Source organism: Muntiacus reevesi, chromosome 8, assembly GCF_963930625.1.
Source record: "Muntiacus reevesi chromosome 8, mMunRee1.1, whole genome shotgun sequence".
NCBI classification, from domain to species: Eukaryota; Metazoa; Chordata; class Mammalia; order Artiodactyla; family Cervidae; genus Muntiacus; species Muntiacus reevesi.
The window spans coordinates 21876899-21893472 of NC_089256.1; the positions used below are offsets into that span (position 1 = coordinate 21876899).

Below are 16574 nucleotides of genomic sequence, written 5' to 3' on the forward strand. Positions count from 1 at the left end.
AAAGAGCCTGGCAAAGCTCCCGACACTCCGCATACGTGTGAAATCCCCATGCGGTCCTGCAAATTCCACAGAAAGCACCCCCTACTGCCTGCACTGGGCGGGGCAGGGGGGGTTCCACTCTTGCAAATGTTTTAAATACACTCTTCTGAGTTTTGCAGAATACTAACTTAACTCATGCTCATATATTATAAACTTAAAAAAAAAAAAAGAAACACTGTCTTGGAAATTCAGCAGAACTACACCATCAAGAGCTGTCTCTGGGATGTTTATAAATCACTCAACTCTTCAGTGAGCATCGCCCTTGCCCACCTGCACGTGAGGAAGGTCACAAACAAGGGTGCCGCAGCCCCCACCCGCCCAGCGTGTACCTTCAGTGGAAACGCGGATTCCTTCTCCCACTTGGCGACGCGTCGCGACTCAAATGGGCCGAACTGCGTGCGCTTGACGAGCTGGGTCACAGCAAACACCCCCTCAGCTCCATCTTCCAGGCGTCTGATCTCCAGGTTGGAGGGAAGGGATGACCTTGAGATGGAACAAAGGAAGAGAGTCTCGGCCCCGAGTGCCCACTGGCCAGGGTGCCACCTTCACCAAGGGCAGAGGGTTAGGACGATGGAAAAGGTCGCTCCCGCTGGCCCCAGAGCAGGTGATGGAGGGGCACTGACTTGAGGATGCGTTTATACTCCCCACCCAGGAGACACAGCGAATGCTCACATGCACATGCGCGCGCACACACACACACACACACACACCCCTAAGTGCGGGCCCCTCTTTGATGGGCCTATAGAGAGGGAGGGAGGACCAGAGAGAGACCACGAAGAGGTGCCTCGTGGAAAGGACCACGGGAATGACAAGAAGTGCCGAAGAGAGTGCATTTTGAAGACCAGAAGAGGGTTTCCCGCGAGGCTGTACTGGGCTGGGTTCATCATGAATGTGGCCTTTTTAAGTCAACTTGGGCAACGTGAAGGAGAGGACATGTGTATGCCGGTGGGGAGAGGAAGGGAGGCACGTCGGCAGGGACCTAGCATGAGCCAAGACCAGGGCATGCCTGACCCACGTCTAGAGTGGGACATGGACCCCTCACAGGAGCGGCAGGAGGCCAGCTGAGATGAGGAGCCCGTCAGGGAAGGACCAATGGCTCCCACTGGAGCTTTGTGGCCAACGGGCAACCACTGAAGGGTCTGGAAGAGAGCTGGTCAGATTTGTGCTCCGGGCCAAAATAGGAATCTCTTTGCTCTGCACAGGTAAGTCACAGTCAAGCCAGTGGGGAGGCTTCTAGGAACAGCAGTGATAAGATGACAGCTTGAGTGCCAGCCTGTTCCTAAAGCAGATGTTGTGATGACAGCCACGTCCGAGGGGCCATCCTCTCCTCTTTACAGATGAGGCAACTGAGGTGCAGAGAGGGGCACGTCTCATCCAGGTCCAAACAGCTACTACGGGGCAAACAGGGCTGCGACCTGGGGCCCCCCAGGGGACACAGTCCCCCGCCCCCGGGGAAACGTGGACTGGCAGAGCCTCGGAGCCCCTGCACCAGATCTAGGTGCTCGTTCAGCAGCTATTCCCCCTCTGCCTGGCCACCTGTGCTCACTACCCACGGCTCCAGCCCCCAACCAGGCATGTGTCAGACAGCAAGCCTGGGTGCGAACCACAAGGGAGACTGAATGGGCAGACCCACAACCTCAGCTGTGGTTGCTTTGTGTATAAACCAGTTCAGCACCCCAGCAGAACCAGGGACTAGATAAAAGACATTGACCCGGACAACTCCTCAACACGCCCTGGCTCATCCCAGGGGCAGGTAACCAGCTTGCAGTGGATGGAGATCTCTGATGGCATCGAATAAGAGGACGGTCCCTCTCCTCCTTATTTGCTGTCTCCTCCCTTTGTGTAGACACCGAGGTGGCCAGGCTCTCGCCACAGGTGACAAGCAGACAACCCTGTTTGACAGGCAGGATGGCAAAGACAGCTGGAGGCGGGTCACTCACCTGGCCCTGCTTAACACAAAGGAGTCTTTGACCATGACCACCGGGCCCAGCTCAGGACATTCAGAGTCGTGGTACTGGCTGCAGTCCTCGCACCCTGCAAACACACATCCCGGCATCAGGGGGGGCATCGAGAGGGGAGGGAGATGCCCACAGAGCATCCCGCAGCCTGGGGGTGTCCCAGAGCGCTCCCCACAAGTGCAGAAAGAGAGCAACACAGGCCACATGCCCCCAGGAGAAAAACCCAGCTCCTTGGCACGCTGCAAGGCTGACCGAGTCAGCTCTACGGGGATGCAGGACAGGGTCTCCGTAAAGGAGAAGAAATGAAAACTCACCAACATAACCTGTTTCTCATAAATCTAACATGTCAGAAACCCTTCTAAAACCCGGGGTTACCTTTCTGAGTCTGCTGCCACCCCTGCCCCAGTGCCCTTTGCCGGGAGTCCTGGGAAAGAAGATTCTTTGAAAATCGGACCTGGTAGCACATTTCATGTCATACACCATGGTTCTCAGTAACAGGTAAAATCCCATCTAAAAGGAGACAGCTTTTCTCTACACAAAGACCAGACGTGCACGTGGCTCTACCTGCAGGTGAGGGCGGGCCACGGGCCCTGGAACACTTACAGATGAACATGATCTCTTCATTCCCGTCTTCAGCCATCGCCGCCACCTGTCAGGACACAGCGCCGCATTAGTGAGCAGCTTTGAGCCCAAGGCATTTTTTTTTTTTTTTAATTTATGGAGTAAAGTTGATTTACAAAGTGGTGTTAATTTCTGCTACACGGCGAAGTGATTCAGTTACGTGTGCATGCGTGCTGAGTCACTTCAGCCGTGTCCAGCTCTTTGTGACCCTGTGGACTGTACTCACCGGGCTCCTCTGTCCATGGGATTCTCCAGGCAAGAACACTGGAGTGGGCTGCCGTGCCCTTCTCCATCAGTTATATATACCATTCTTTCTTATATTCTTTCCCACTGGCACTTGTGATGATTCATAGTTTTTGATTGGAGGATAACTGCTTTACGAGCTTGTGTTGATTTCCACTGTACAATGAAGTGAATCAGCTACGTGTGTACATATATCCCCTCCCTCATGGACCTCCCTCCCACCTCCATCCCAACCCCATCCCACCCCTCGATGTCACCGCAGAGCACCGAGCTGAGGTCCCTGCGCTTCTGGACCTGGAGTCTATCACGCAGAGTAAAGTCAGGAAGAGAAAAATTTCACATAGGAAGGCATATATGTGAGATCCAGAAAAAATGATACAAACGAATCTACTTCCAAGGGAGGAGTAGAGACACAGATGTAGAGACGTGAACACAGTGGGGGAAGGGGAGGGTGGGATGTATTGGGAGATCGGGATTGACATATGTACGTTACTGTGTGTAAAACAGCTAGCTGGTGGGAAGCTGCTATAAAGCCAGGAAGCTCAGCTCAGTACTCCCCTGGTTTTTTTTTTTTTTTTTTAAAGTATTTATTTATTTGGTTGCACCAGGCACATGAGACCTAGTTCCCTGATCACGGATCAAACATAGGCCCCCTGCATTGGGAGCACAGAGTCTTAGCCACTGGACCGCCAGGGAGGTCCCTCTCCATTGGCATTTTTAAAGACAGTTCCTGCTCCCGTAGACGGAGGAGGCTCGTAGGCTGTGGTCCATGGGGGTCGCCAAGAGTCGGACACGACTAAGTGACTTCACTTTCACTTTTCACTTTCATGCATTGGAGAAGGAAATGGCAACCTACTCCAGTGTTCTTGCCTGGAGAATCCCAGGGGCGCGGGAGCCCGGTGGGCTGCCGTCTATGGGGTTGCACAGAGTTGGATACGACTGAAGCGACTTAGAAGTAGCAGCAGCAGCAGCTAATAGCCCCCTAAACCATATACAGATACTGACTTTGTGATTAGAAAAAAAAAATTTTTTTCCATTTTGTTTTTTTGGTCACACCATGTGGCTTGCAGAATCTTAGTTCCCTGACCAGGGATAGAACCTGGGCTCTTGTAGTGGAAGCACAGAGCCCTAACCACTGCACAGCCGGGGAATTCCCTGACTTTGTGCTCTAAAGGCAACATGCAGTACAGTCCTCTTTATTATGGGATGGGCTTGGGCCTTGAAATGTTTCCTCACCCAGAACGATGTTGCTTTTAATAAGCCACGCGTGTGCATGGATCTGGATTTAGGACACTGTCGTGAACTCTGGCTTTCACCTTTCCCTAGCAGCCATCCGCTTCCATTTGTGAAAGAAATGTTGTTGTTGTTGTTTAATTGCTCAGTTGTATCCGACTCTTTGCGACTCTGTGGACTGCAGCACGCCAGGCTTCCCTGTCCTTCACTCTCTCTCTCGGAGCTTGCTCAAATTCATGTCCATTGAGTTAGTGATGCCATCCAACCATCTCAACCTCTGTTGCCCCCTTCTTCTCCTGCTTTCAATCTTTCTCAGCATCAGGGTCTTTTCCAATGAGTCCACTCTTCACATCAGGTGGCCAAAGTACTGGAGTTTCAGTTTCAGCATCAGTCCTTCCAATGAATATTCAGGGTTGATTTCCTTTAAGATTGACTGCTTTGATCTCCTTGCTATCCAAGGGACCCTCAAGAGTCTTCTCCAACACCACAGTTCAAAAGCATCAATTCTTCAGCCCTCAGCTTTTTTTATGGTCCAACTCTCACATCCATACGTGACTACTGGAAAAACCACATCTTTGACTATACGGACCTTTGTCAGCAAAGTGATGTCTCCGCTTTTTAATACACCAAGTTTGTCATAGTTTTTCTTCCAAGGAGCAAGTGTCTTTTAATTTCATGGCTGCAGTCACTCTCCACAGTGATTTCAGAGCCTAAGAAAATAGTCTGTCACTGTTTCCATCGTTTCCCCATCTACTTGCCATGAAGTGATGGGACCAGATGCCATGGTCTTAGTTTTTTTAACGTACTGCCATTTAAAGAAAGCCAGTTTTCACGTGGCCACTTCTATCCTGCCTCCCTCACAGGACTGTGAACGCCTCCAGGGCAGCCTCGTCTCACACGACCTCTATTGTTCTCCACCTGCTAAACTCTGCGAAACACCACATTTCTCACATTTCTCTCAGGGACTAAGGCACCACCTAACATCGTGGAGGGGAGCCCTCCTGCTCTCCACAAAACCTTTATCACGTCTGGTCACTTCTATTTCTGGTTCAACCTTGAGGTTCACCTCCATAGAGGCAGCGCGCCCAGGCCCACTACCTGTATATTTGTGGGCAATCTGAACATGTCCATTCTGGGGTCTCAGACTCCTGACCCATAAAAGGGAAATTAAGATGCCCACCCCATATAGTTTTGGGGGGAGTATAAAGTGAGATACATCTGGTGTGTGCCACTCAATAATAGTTCCTCTTCCCTCCCACCCCTCCATCCCCAATTAAGTCAACCCAGTACATCCTTCCTGTATCCCACTCCTGGCCAAGACCATCTGTGGTACCATTTTGGGGAAGTATGCAGGCTGGCATACTTCCTGAATGCTGATTCCACATGCCCTCTGCCCCATTCCCATCCCCAGGAGCTATTAAAGGATGAACAGCAGACAATGCAAAGTCCAAATGAAAATGCAGATTTGCTGAGCACATAATTTCATAAGTAGAGTAGAGGATAGAGTTGAAAATTCTACCACGGAAGTCGATTAGTTACAAGGAAACAAGGTAGAGAGATGGGATTTCCAATTTGCCCTTTAAATTCCAGGAATTCATAACCAGGGCATATTTCCCCCCAAACACAGCACAGTACCTTCTTTTCCCACAAACACTCCTTTACCTTACAAGATGTCTCAGGTAGCTCAGCATGTTTAACTTGGGGCTTCCTGCCTGATGGCCTGCACGGGCAGGGTCAGGGGTCAGCCTGCTATGTGGGTATTGGCTGGTCACAGAGCAAAAGAGGAAGGACAAAGAGGAAGAAGTATGTGGAAACCCACTTTTGTGAGCTGCTGAGGTGCTCCCAGGGGCCTGAAAACCGTCTGCCCACTGGCAGGAGCCCCCTCCACTGGTCAATACCCGCTCATGTTCAAGGAAGTTCTCGGGAACAGACGCCAAACTGCAGCCAGATCATGGCAGAATGCAGGGTTCCCACAAAGCTGGCAGCATCAGATGGTGCAAACAACGGGAACCACTCTGGCCTTTCTCGAGGCCTGATGTGGCCACCTGCCTCTGGTCTGGCCTCTCAAGGAATCCACTTCCTGGTTATTCTAAGTAGTCCTTCTATGAACACTGGGGTGCCAGAATCTTTCTGAATTACAGTTTTCTCCCAGGGATATACCCAGGGATTGCTGGATCATATGCTAGTTCTTAGTTTTTTAAGGAACCTCCATAGTTTTTTCCATAGTGGTTGTACCAATTGACATTCCCTCCAACAGTGTAGAAGGGTGCCCTTTTCTCTACACCCTCTCCATCACTAGTTATCTGTAGACTTTTCAGTGATGGCCATACTGACCAGTGTGAAGTGATACTTCCCTGTAGTTCTGATCTGCATTTCTCTAACAATTAGTGATGCTGAGCATCCTTTCACATGCCCATTGGCCATCCCTGGGCTTCCCTGGCGGCTCAGATGGTAAAGAATCTGCCTGCAGTGCAGAAGACCCGGGTTCGATCCCTGGGTCAGGAAGAGTCCCTGGACAAGGGAATGGCTACCTGCTCCAGTATTCTCGCCTGGAAAATCCCATGGACAGAGGAGTCTGGTGTGCTGCAGTCCAAGGGGTCACAAAGAGTCAGACACGACTGAGCAACTAACATTTGGCCATCCCTATGGCTTCCTTTGGCAAAATGTCTATTTAGGTCTTCTGCACACTTTTTGACTTGTTTTTCTGTTACTGAGTTATACAAGCCATTTGTATATTTTGGAAATTAAGCCCTTCTCAACTCCATCATTTGCAAATATTTTCTCCCATTCCATAGGCTATCTTTTCACTGTGGTTTCCTTTGCTGTGCAAAAGCTTATGAGCTTGATTAGATCCCATTCGTTCATTTTTGCTTTTATTTCTATTGCCTTGGGAGACTAAGAAAACATCAGTATGATTTATGTCAGAGAATGTTTGGGCTATATTCTCTTCCAGGAATTTTCTGGTGTCTTGTCTTTATGCCATTTTGAGTTTATTTTCATGTGCAGTGAGAGACCATGGTCTAACTTCATTGTTTTACATGTAGCCATCCAGCTTTCCCAATGCCAGTTGCTAAAGAGACTGTCTTTTCTCCATTGTATATTCTTGCCTCCTGTGTTGAAAATTAATTGACTGTAGATACTTGGGTTTATTTCTGGGCTCTCTACTCTGTTCCATTAATCCATAGGTCTGTTTCTGTGCCATACCAAGCTGTTTTCATTAGTATAGCTTTGTAATATTATCTGGAGCCTGAGTTATGCCTTCAGCTTTATTCTTCTTGCTCAGGATTGATTTGGCAATTCTGTGTCTCTTATGGTTCCATATAAATTTTAGGATTATTTTCCTATGAAATATGTCTCTGATCATTTGATACGGATTTCAATAAGTTTATTGACTGTTTTGAGTATTATGGCCATTTTAACAATACTATTTCCTCTAATCACAGAGCATGGGATATCTTTCCATTTCTTTAAACAATATTTAATTTCCTTTATCAGTGTTTTATAGTTTTCAGCATATAAGTTGTTCATTTCCTCAATCAGCTTTATTCCTAAGTATTTTTAATGCAATTTTAAACAGAATTTTTTTTTAACTTTCCCTTTCTGGTATTTCACTGTTAGTGTAAAGAAGTGTGACAGATTTATGAATGTTAACCCTGTACCCTGCTACTTTGCTGAATTCATTTATCAGTTCTAATAGTTTCTGTGTGGCATCTTTTTTGTTGTTGTCCAGTGGCTAAGTTGTATCTAGCTCTTCATGACCTCATCGACTACAGCACACCAGGCTTCCCTGTTCTTCACTATTTCCTGGAGTTTGCCTAAACTCATGTCCATTGAGTTGGTGATGCCATCCAATCGTATCATCCTCTGTTGCCCCTTTTCCTGCCCTCGATCTTTTCTAGCATCAGGGTCTTTTCCAATGAATCAGCTCCTCCCATCAGGTGGCCAAAGTATTGGAGCTTCAGCATCAGTTCTTCCAATGAATATTCAGGGTTGATTTCCTTTAGGATTGACTGCTTTGATCTTGCAGTCCAGGGGACTCTCAAGAGTCTTCTCCACCACAGTTTGAAAGCATCAATTCTTCCGCACTCAGCCTTCTTTATGGGTCAGTGCTCACACCCATACATGACTACTGGAAAAACCGTAGCTTTGACTACATGGACCTTTGTTGGCAAAGAGATGTCTCTGCTTTTTAATCTGCTCTCTAATTTTGTCATTAAAAAAAAAAAAAGCAGAGACATCATTTTGCCAACAAAGGTTTGTTGTGATTTTGGAGCCTGAGAAAATAAAGTCTTTCACTGCTTCCAGTTTTTCTTCCTCTATTTGCCATGAAGTGATGGCACCGGATGCCATCATCTGAGTTCAAAAATATTGGAATGGGTTACCATTCCCTCCTCCAGGGGACCATGTTTTGTCAGAACTGTTCACTGTGACCTGTCCATTTTAGGTGGCCCTGCACGGCATGGCTCATAGGGTCATTGAGTTACACAAGCCCCTTTGCCACAACAAGGCTGTGATCCATGAAGAAGTGGCATCTTTAGGTTTTTCTATATATATTATCATGTCACTTGCATATAAAGACAATTTTACCTCTTCCTTCCAGTTTGGATACCTTTTCTTTTTCTTGTCTGATTGCTGTGGCCTGAAATTCCAATAACTATGTTGAACAGAAGCAGTGACAGTGGACACACCTGTTTCAGATTTTAGCAAAGATGCTTTCAGCTTTTCACTGTTGCATATTACATCAGTGATGTGCATGTCATAAATAGGTTTTATAAAGAAGCCTCCTGAAGTCTGTGCTATCCTGGAAAAATCCCTTTGGTGCATGAAATGCTCCTTTGTAGAAGGGAAGTTCAGTCTCCAGACTTCTCCAGCATGTAAGAAATCTTAGAATAAAGGACTGTAGATAGTACTGTTGTAGGGGAAAATGACAGAAAAATTCACAAAGTCTGAAATTCAGCCATTTTAACTACTGATCCTGGAGATATGTACCTTACACCAGTGGTTTTCAAAGTGTGGTCCCTGGACTAGCAAACAGTAACACGAGCAGCACCAGGGAATTTCTTGAAAAGGCAAATTCTTGGGTCCCTCCCCAGACCTGCTGGAGCAGCCTCTCTGAACTGGGATCTCCATACTCTGCAAACCTTAAGGCATTTGGAAACCTTCAGGTTATTCTGATGCAGCTCAAGTCTGAGGACCGCTGCTTAACCTTAAATCTTTTCAAAACTTACATAGCTGCCAAAAGAAAACAAACAACTGTGATCACTGGAGGACCACAGTAACAGCGTCAGGAAACCAGATTCATCACGAGTCTCAGTTAGGCTCAGGTCAGGATGACCTGTGTATAACTTGGTAAGAAACAGTTTGAAAGGAGGGGTGATGTGGAGCAGATGTTCTCTGTGAAAACTGAGGTTTATGAGGCAGCCCCCGTAATGACAACTGTTAGAAAATGATTCTGAAAAGGAAGATTAAAGTGGGAGGAATCACCCTACCTGACTCAAACTTAATTATAAAGCAACAGTAATGAGAACTTGGGTTTAGGTGGAGGGATAGAACCAGAGGTCAATGGAAATGGAGAACAGAGTCACACAAATATGCTCAACTGATTTTGGACAAAGGGTAGAAGCAGCTCAACTAAAGAAAGATGGTCTATTCAACAGTGCTGGAGCAACTGGACATGCAGAGGCCAAAAAAAAGAAAAGAAAAGAAAAGAACTGTGACCTTACATCTTACACAAGGATTAATTCCTAACAGATAAGAAACTTAAAAGGATAAAAAGAATTTTTTTTTTTTTTTTAGAAAAACAGGAGAAAATCTTTGGAAACTAGGGTTAGCCAACCTTTATACTTGTTACCAAAAGCATAGTTTACTAAAGGAAAACTGATAAATGGGACTTCACCAAAATTTAAAGATTCTGCTTTACAGAATTCACTGTTAAAAGGATGAACAAAGTAAAGACCCTGAGACATTTTAACAAACCATATCCATATGTAAGATATGCAAAGAACTCTTAAAACACAAGGATAAAAATGCAAGCAACCCATTTATAAAGTGGGCAAAAGACATAAACAGACATTTCACCAACAAAAACACTGAAATGACAAAGAAGCACGTAAAATGATGTCCAACATCATTAGCCTCCAAGTAAGTACAGATCACAATGAGACACCACTACACACCTCTCAGAACAGCGGGGATGAGGAGACTGGGGCATCCACGTGCCCTGGTGGGAATGGAATTCCACTCAACAATTTCTGATAAATCAACATGGCCTATGACCCAGCAATAGTACTGGCTGGGCGGTCATCCCAGAGAAATGGAAAGTTAGATCCATATAAAAGCCTGCACACGACTGTTGGAGCAGCTTGATTCCTAACAGCCCCAGCTGGAGATAACCCAGAGTGCCTCATGAGCGACTGGTGCTGCGGCCCATCTACAGTCTGGAAAACTAGTCAGCAACTGAAAATGTGGAACTCCTGACACACGACAGACCCTGATGAGTCTCCAGGACGCTGCTGGGTGAAAAAAGCCAATCCCCAGCAGTTACATAGCGTGTGATCCTGTTCACATTCTTGAAATGGCAAAATTAGCGAGAAGGGAACTAGAGCAGTGAGTGGTTGGTGGGGGTCGAGGAGGGGTTGGGGTGGAAGGACAGAGGGCATGAGGCTATACGAGGGCTCCAACGGGGCTGGCATGTCCTGGGTCTGGACCCCATCAAGGTCACCATTCCTGCTGTCACCTGGTACCGGAGCTGTGCCTGGTGGTACCACCGGTGGGACGTGGATGAAGCAAACATGGATCCCTGCGTTCTTTTTTACAACCGCCTGGGTAGCCACAGTGATCTCCAAATCACAGTAGTTTAAAAGTGACTTCCAACACAATGCGTGGGAATGGTCTGGATCCCGGTGGAAATAAAGCACATATGACCTTGATTGGACAGCCAGATACTTGAATACCGACTGGGTATCTGGCCAGATTTTGACCACATTAAGGTGCCAGCATTAAATGTTTTAGGTGGGCAGTTATTTTTAGAGTCCTTCTCCTGGAGAGACACAGACTGAAATGTTTACAGATGCAATGATGCGACCAGGGTTTGCCTGCAGGTCCGACCAGTGGCAAGGCCTGGACGGGGTGGCGGGGGCAGTCAGGCCCCGGGCAATGGTAGCTGGGGTGGTGATGGACACACGACTGTTGCCAGCCTGTTTCCTGTGTTCAGTTTTTCATGCTAAAACCCCTTGTGAGCGGTACCCGTACACACTTCCCTTGTCCTCTTCTTCCATTGATTGTTTTTGAGTCCTGCTCCCAGAGCTGACTGAAGACACGTGTCAAGTCCACTGAACATCTTTTTCTTCACCTCACTTGACCTCTGGGTCACGCCAGACGTGGCGGACCGCCTTCCTCTCCCGACATTCACTTGCCGTCACCTCCCACACCTGAGCCCACCCAGGCCCTGACCCCACCTGACGCTTAGGTCCAGGCATGACCGACCTCTGTGCCGATGGTCCCACAAAAGTGTTGTGCGAAATGCTATTTCCTGCCCTTCACCTGCCAGTATAAGTGGCTCAGCCTTACTTGAAACAGCTGTGAGGGACGTAATTTCCAGCATATTATAAATATTGACTTCTTAAAATAGTTCTGTGGCTCTTTAAGCAGGTCTATTGGAATCGAAGCACCAGAGCGTGACATCCGGTCATGGGGTATGTGGACAAGCTCTTCCCCCGCTTCAGGAGGCGCTTCTGTCTCTACCAGCGTGTGTTTCCATCACTGCAGGTGTTAAACCCCACGTGTTACACTGATGCTTGAAATGACTACGGATCACCTTTTACGCAAATAGATCAAACCAGTCTTGATTTTCTAGGACCCTGAGTCTGTGGTAACTTCTCCTGGACTGAGCTATCATCCCAATAACTGGAACACCACTGATCGAAACGGAAAGGCTGCCCGTGCCGGTGACACACAACTTGGGCTTAATGAGGCAAACGGGGCTTCCTCCCCAGTCCATTCACGAATGGAGGAGTTTGATTCAGCTCTGTTCCTATCCTCTGCTCTCACAGATGTGAGTGCAGAAGGCTCTCCTCCACAGACAAGCAATTTTGCGGGGGAGGCGCTCTGTCACTAGTTAGCGTCAACCACTGCCCGAGGTCGCCCAGACACCGTGATGCCCACACACCTGTGAGCTGACCACGGCCCACACCGAGACTGGGGCTGGGGGTCGTCATGTCCTGGATGACAGGAGGGACCTTTCTTAAGCCGGGAGCACTTCAGGAAGGTGAGGACCAGGGCCGCAAGTGCTGGGCAAGGGTCTCTCCCACCTTGAGGGGAAGTTTAAAAACGCTGCTGGTCTCCTGGGCCCTGATTCCCCGACCACTCCCCAACCTGCACACCTGTCACCTGACTTCAGTGACCGGCACCTCCTGTCACCCCCCGCACATTCCCCAGCAGTCCAGCAGCAAGGCCTGCCTCACTTTAGAAACACTCTTTATCCTGTCCTGACACCTCATTTCCTCTTTGCCTCCACCCTGCTTCTAGGGGAAAGACATGGATTTGCTGGACCCCTGCCCAAAGCCCCCAGGGGTGTCCGGCTCTCAGGGTGAACTCTGAGTAGAGTACAGCCTGTGCTGCCCTGACTCGGCCACACAAAGCTTGCTGCCACCCCAGGGCCTTTGCACTTGCCCTCACCCCAGATCTCCACTGAGGAACACCGGTTTCCACTCAGACAGCCCCTCCTCAGATAGACCTTCTAGGTCCCCACTGCTCAAGTGCGCCCACCCCTGCCCAAACCCCCACCTCCACCTGCCACCCTTCCTGCCTTCTCCTCCAGGCTCCAACCACTACCCATCTCCTCCCCTCCAGAACATTCGATCCATGGGGCAGGGCCTTCTCTCTTGTTCTCTGCAGCACCGGGCAAGTGACAGCTGCTTGATGGATGGCCCATGAATACAGGCATACATGAACTGTTTGAGATGAACTCAGCAAGTGTCGTCATGGGTCACAACTGTGAAAAGAAGGCTGAGAAAGCATTTAAGTCCCTGCTCACAATCTCAGCCTCTCCAATCCCATGTCCAAGAAACAGCTGCCTTTAATCTCTCTTAAATCTGCAGAATGGGTGCAGTGTTCTTCTCCTGGCCTTCAACACAGACAATGGTATGTGAGATGTATATGCCAAGCTAACGGAGTTCTTTCTCAAATACAGTCATTCCCAGAAAAGCTATTACCCTTGCAGTTGAGTTGTTTTTTTAATGGGTGTTCTGGAAAAATATAAATGTTTTCTCTGTTTACAAAATAGAACATATTACTACTGCATTCTTTGTTGACAACTTTTCTGCAAAAATATGATTCAAAGACATAGGAGAAAAAAACTACATAGGATAAATCCTACTATTTTTCCTCTTCAAAATTCAAACTATAGTTCTACTTTCTTAACCATTCACCACCATAAGGTAGCGATGTCAAGGAAATTCAGAGAAGCAGAGTGAAGCAGTGAAAATGTGAAAATATCCAGGTTTGAAACAAAATATGGTAGTGGTGTGTGTGTACTGGGGTGGAGAGAGAACGGGCAGGCTGACTTATAAAAACAAAGTGTCCACATCATTACAGGTTCCAGGGAGAGTTCATACTGTTGCCTCTTAAGATGTGTCACAAAACCAGTTGCTCATTTACTTTTCATCCTTAAAAATACTTCCAGGAACTTAACAGTGTTCTCCAAACTGATCTGGTGAGTTCTGATTTTATGACAGTGGTTTAGGCAAACGCAGTATTTGTGGGCTGGCAGCTTTAACTATGTACACGGTTCCACGTGTCTCTGATCACACACATTTTTCTACCATTTTAATCTACCCATGGTGTACCCAGTGGTGGGGAGGGGGCAGTTTCTGAGCGTTTGTGGATAAAAAAAAAAATCTCATCCCCTACATTAAGAGCTTAATAAACACATAATAACTATAACCATCAGGTAGATGGATATTTCCACAGGGCGTTTCCACTTATCCCCTCAAAGCTGACCCTCAGCGGTCCGACATCCTCTCCAGAGGCCATTTGGCCTGCTGGTCCACCTGTCCGCGCCAGGGCGGGGCCAGCGCGCCCCTTCCCAGCACAGCCACCCACCCGGAGAGCGGGCACATGTCACCTGTCCATGGGTTTCACTATCTTGCCTCTGCCACGCAAGGGTTTACACAAATGGGATGCAGGGTGCTCCTGCGGGTGGGGGTGGGGTGGGCAGCCCCACCGCCCAAATTCAGGGGTCTGCCTTTGCAATCGCAGGAGCCAGGGGCCCAGGGACCCTCCCCGTGCGCCCCCGGAGGCTGGGACAAGGACTGGGGAGCGTGACATCACGAGGGACCGTCGGCGACGAGGGCGCCCGGGGGCGGGACCGCGGGCCGGGGGCTGGGGGCGGCAGACCCCCCGCGCCGCGCCCACGGGCGAGCGCGGCCCCGACCCCGCGCCGGGAGCCAGTCGGCCCGGGTGCGGGGGGCGGCGGGAGCCGGCGGGCGGCGGGGCCCGCGGCGGGGCCGGCGGCGGCGGGCGGGCGGGCAGGCGGCGCGCTGGGCGATCCCGGAGCGGCTCCGGGAAATCCAGCCGGGTTTTGACTCCGATCGCCCACGGTGCCCGCAGCCGGCGAATGTAACAAAGAACAGGCGGCATGGCGGATGGACCGGGGCGGGCGGCGGGCCGGGCGGGGCCGGGGGCCGCAGCCCGGGCCGGGGCGCGCGGGGGCGGCCGGCCGGGGATGGCTGACCGGGGCGGCGCGCGCGGGGGCGGGCGGCGGGCGCGGGGCCCGGGCTTTACCTGCCTTTGGAATGTGCAGAGCGGGATCGGATCCGGACTCCGGGTTGCGATCCGCTCCGGAAACTGCGCAGCACCGGAAGCCGGGGGGCGGCAGCGGGGCATTGTGGGAGTTGTAGTCCTCAGGGGGCGCGGGCGGCGTGGACGGGAGAGCCTGGACAGGAGAGCGAGAGTGGGCTGTGTGGGCCTGGACTGGGCGGTGTGGCCGCGGAGCGGGCGGTCTGGACTGGAGAGCGGGCAGGGCGGACCGGGAGCGGGTGGTGTGGACTGGGCAGCGGGCGGCGTGGACTGGAGAGCCTGGGAGTAGGCGGTGTGGACGCGGAAGCGGGCGGCATGGACCAGCGAGCAGCAGGGCGCGGGTCGTGTGGGCCGAGAGGAGGTGGCATAGGGCGGTGGAGCGGCAGCGGATGCGGTGGACGGGGCAGTGGGATTGCGGACCGCATGGACGAGGGGGCCGGAGCGGCGTGGACTGGACTGTGACAGGGCGCGGGATAGGCGTGGACCGGTCGCTGGGTGAACGGGCGGTGTGGATCCGGATCGGCCGGGAGACGCGTGGCGGGTTCTGGCTGCCCTTTCCCCGGGGCCGGAGGGGGCGTAAAGCGGCCGCGCGCGCCCCTTCCCCCGTGGCGCGGCGGGTCCAGATACCCGCGACGGGTTCGCGGGTTCGCGTTGGCAGCTCGCACACCCCCACCCCGCGTGGACCTTTCTTCTGACGGCTCCTTCGAGACTTAATTTCCTGGGGGGAAGGGGGCGGGGGGAGGTGAAAGAGAGTCGAAGTTTCTTTTTTTTCTAACTCATTTATTTTTTAATTGAAGGATACTGCTGTACAGAGTTTTGTTTTCTGTCAAACATCAACATGAATCAGCCATAGGGGCACCATGTCCCCTCCCTCCAGAATCTCCCTCCCATTTCCTTCCCCATCCCACTCTTCTAGGTTGTTACACAGCCCCTGTTTGAGTTCCCTGGTCATAAAGCAAATTCTCATTGGCTATTTATTTTACATATGGTATGGCTGAAACTCCAATACTTTGATCACCTCATGCGAAGAGTTGACTCATTGGAAAAGACCCTGATGCTGGGAGGGATTGGGGGCAGGAGAAGGGGACGACAGAGGATGAGACGGCTGGATGGCATTACCGACTCGATGGGCATGAGTTTGAGTAAACTCCGGGAGTTGGTGATGGACAGGGAGGCCTGGCGTGCTGCAGTCCATGGGGTCGCAAGGAGTCAGACATGACTGAGCGACTGAACTGAACTGATTGTAAATTTCCATGTTACTCTCTCCATACATCTCAACCTTCCCCCCACCACCCCACCCCGCCCGTGTCCATAAGTCTGTTTGCTGCCCAGGAATAACAGTTTCTGAATTTAGCCCACGGAGCTACTTGCTACCCTTCTTGGTCATCTTTCTGCCCACTTGGTAAAGGCTTAGAGGCTCTTGACCTGCCCGCCAAGCTCATAAATTAGAGCAGCTCACTGGTGAGTGGAGATCCTGCCTTTTCAGTCCAGGCCCTAGCAGTCCCCAGAGTTCTGCCTTAATCACTGCCCCACACTGTGTTGTGCCAAGTACCTACAGGCACCCCGGATGCTGCGAACTTAAGGCCAGAGCGCCCCTGCCTGGCACTAACTGTTTCTGTCCCCTCTGCCTTCCACCCAAGCTTGGGGGAGGGATGGGGCTTGTATGGCCTCAACCCCTATCAT

General features: G+C 50.4%; 1 protein-coding gene across 1 annotated transcript in view; it reads right to left on the reverse strand.

The window, feature by feature from the left end:
* Nucleotides 1–14913, reverse strand: part of PRDM15 (PR/SET domain 15) — a 58960-nt gene extending 44047 nt beyond the window's left edge. The window contains exons 1-4 of the mRNA XM_065943239.1: nucleotides 14877–14913; nucleotides 2601–2646; nucleotides 1980–2073; nucleotides 369–522 (exon numbers count right to left, since the gene is read on the reverse strand). Of these exons, the coding sequence (XP_065799311.1) occupies nucleotides 369–522; nucleotides 1980–2073; nucleotides 2601–2637 (285 nt within the window). The 5' untranslated portion in view covers nucleotides 2638–2646; nucleotides 14877–14913. The remainder of the gene's footprint in view (nucleotides 1–368; nucleotides 523–1979; nucleotides 2074–2600; nucleotides 2647–14876) is intronic.
* Between the last annotated feature and the right edge of the window lie 1661 nt (nucleotides 14914–16574).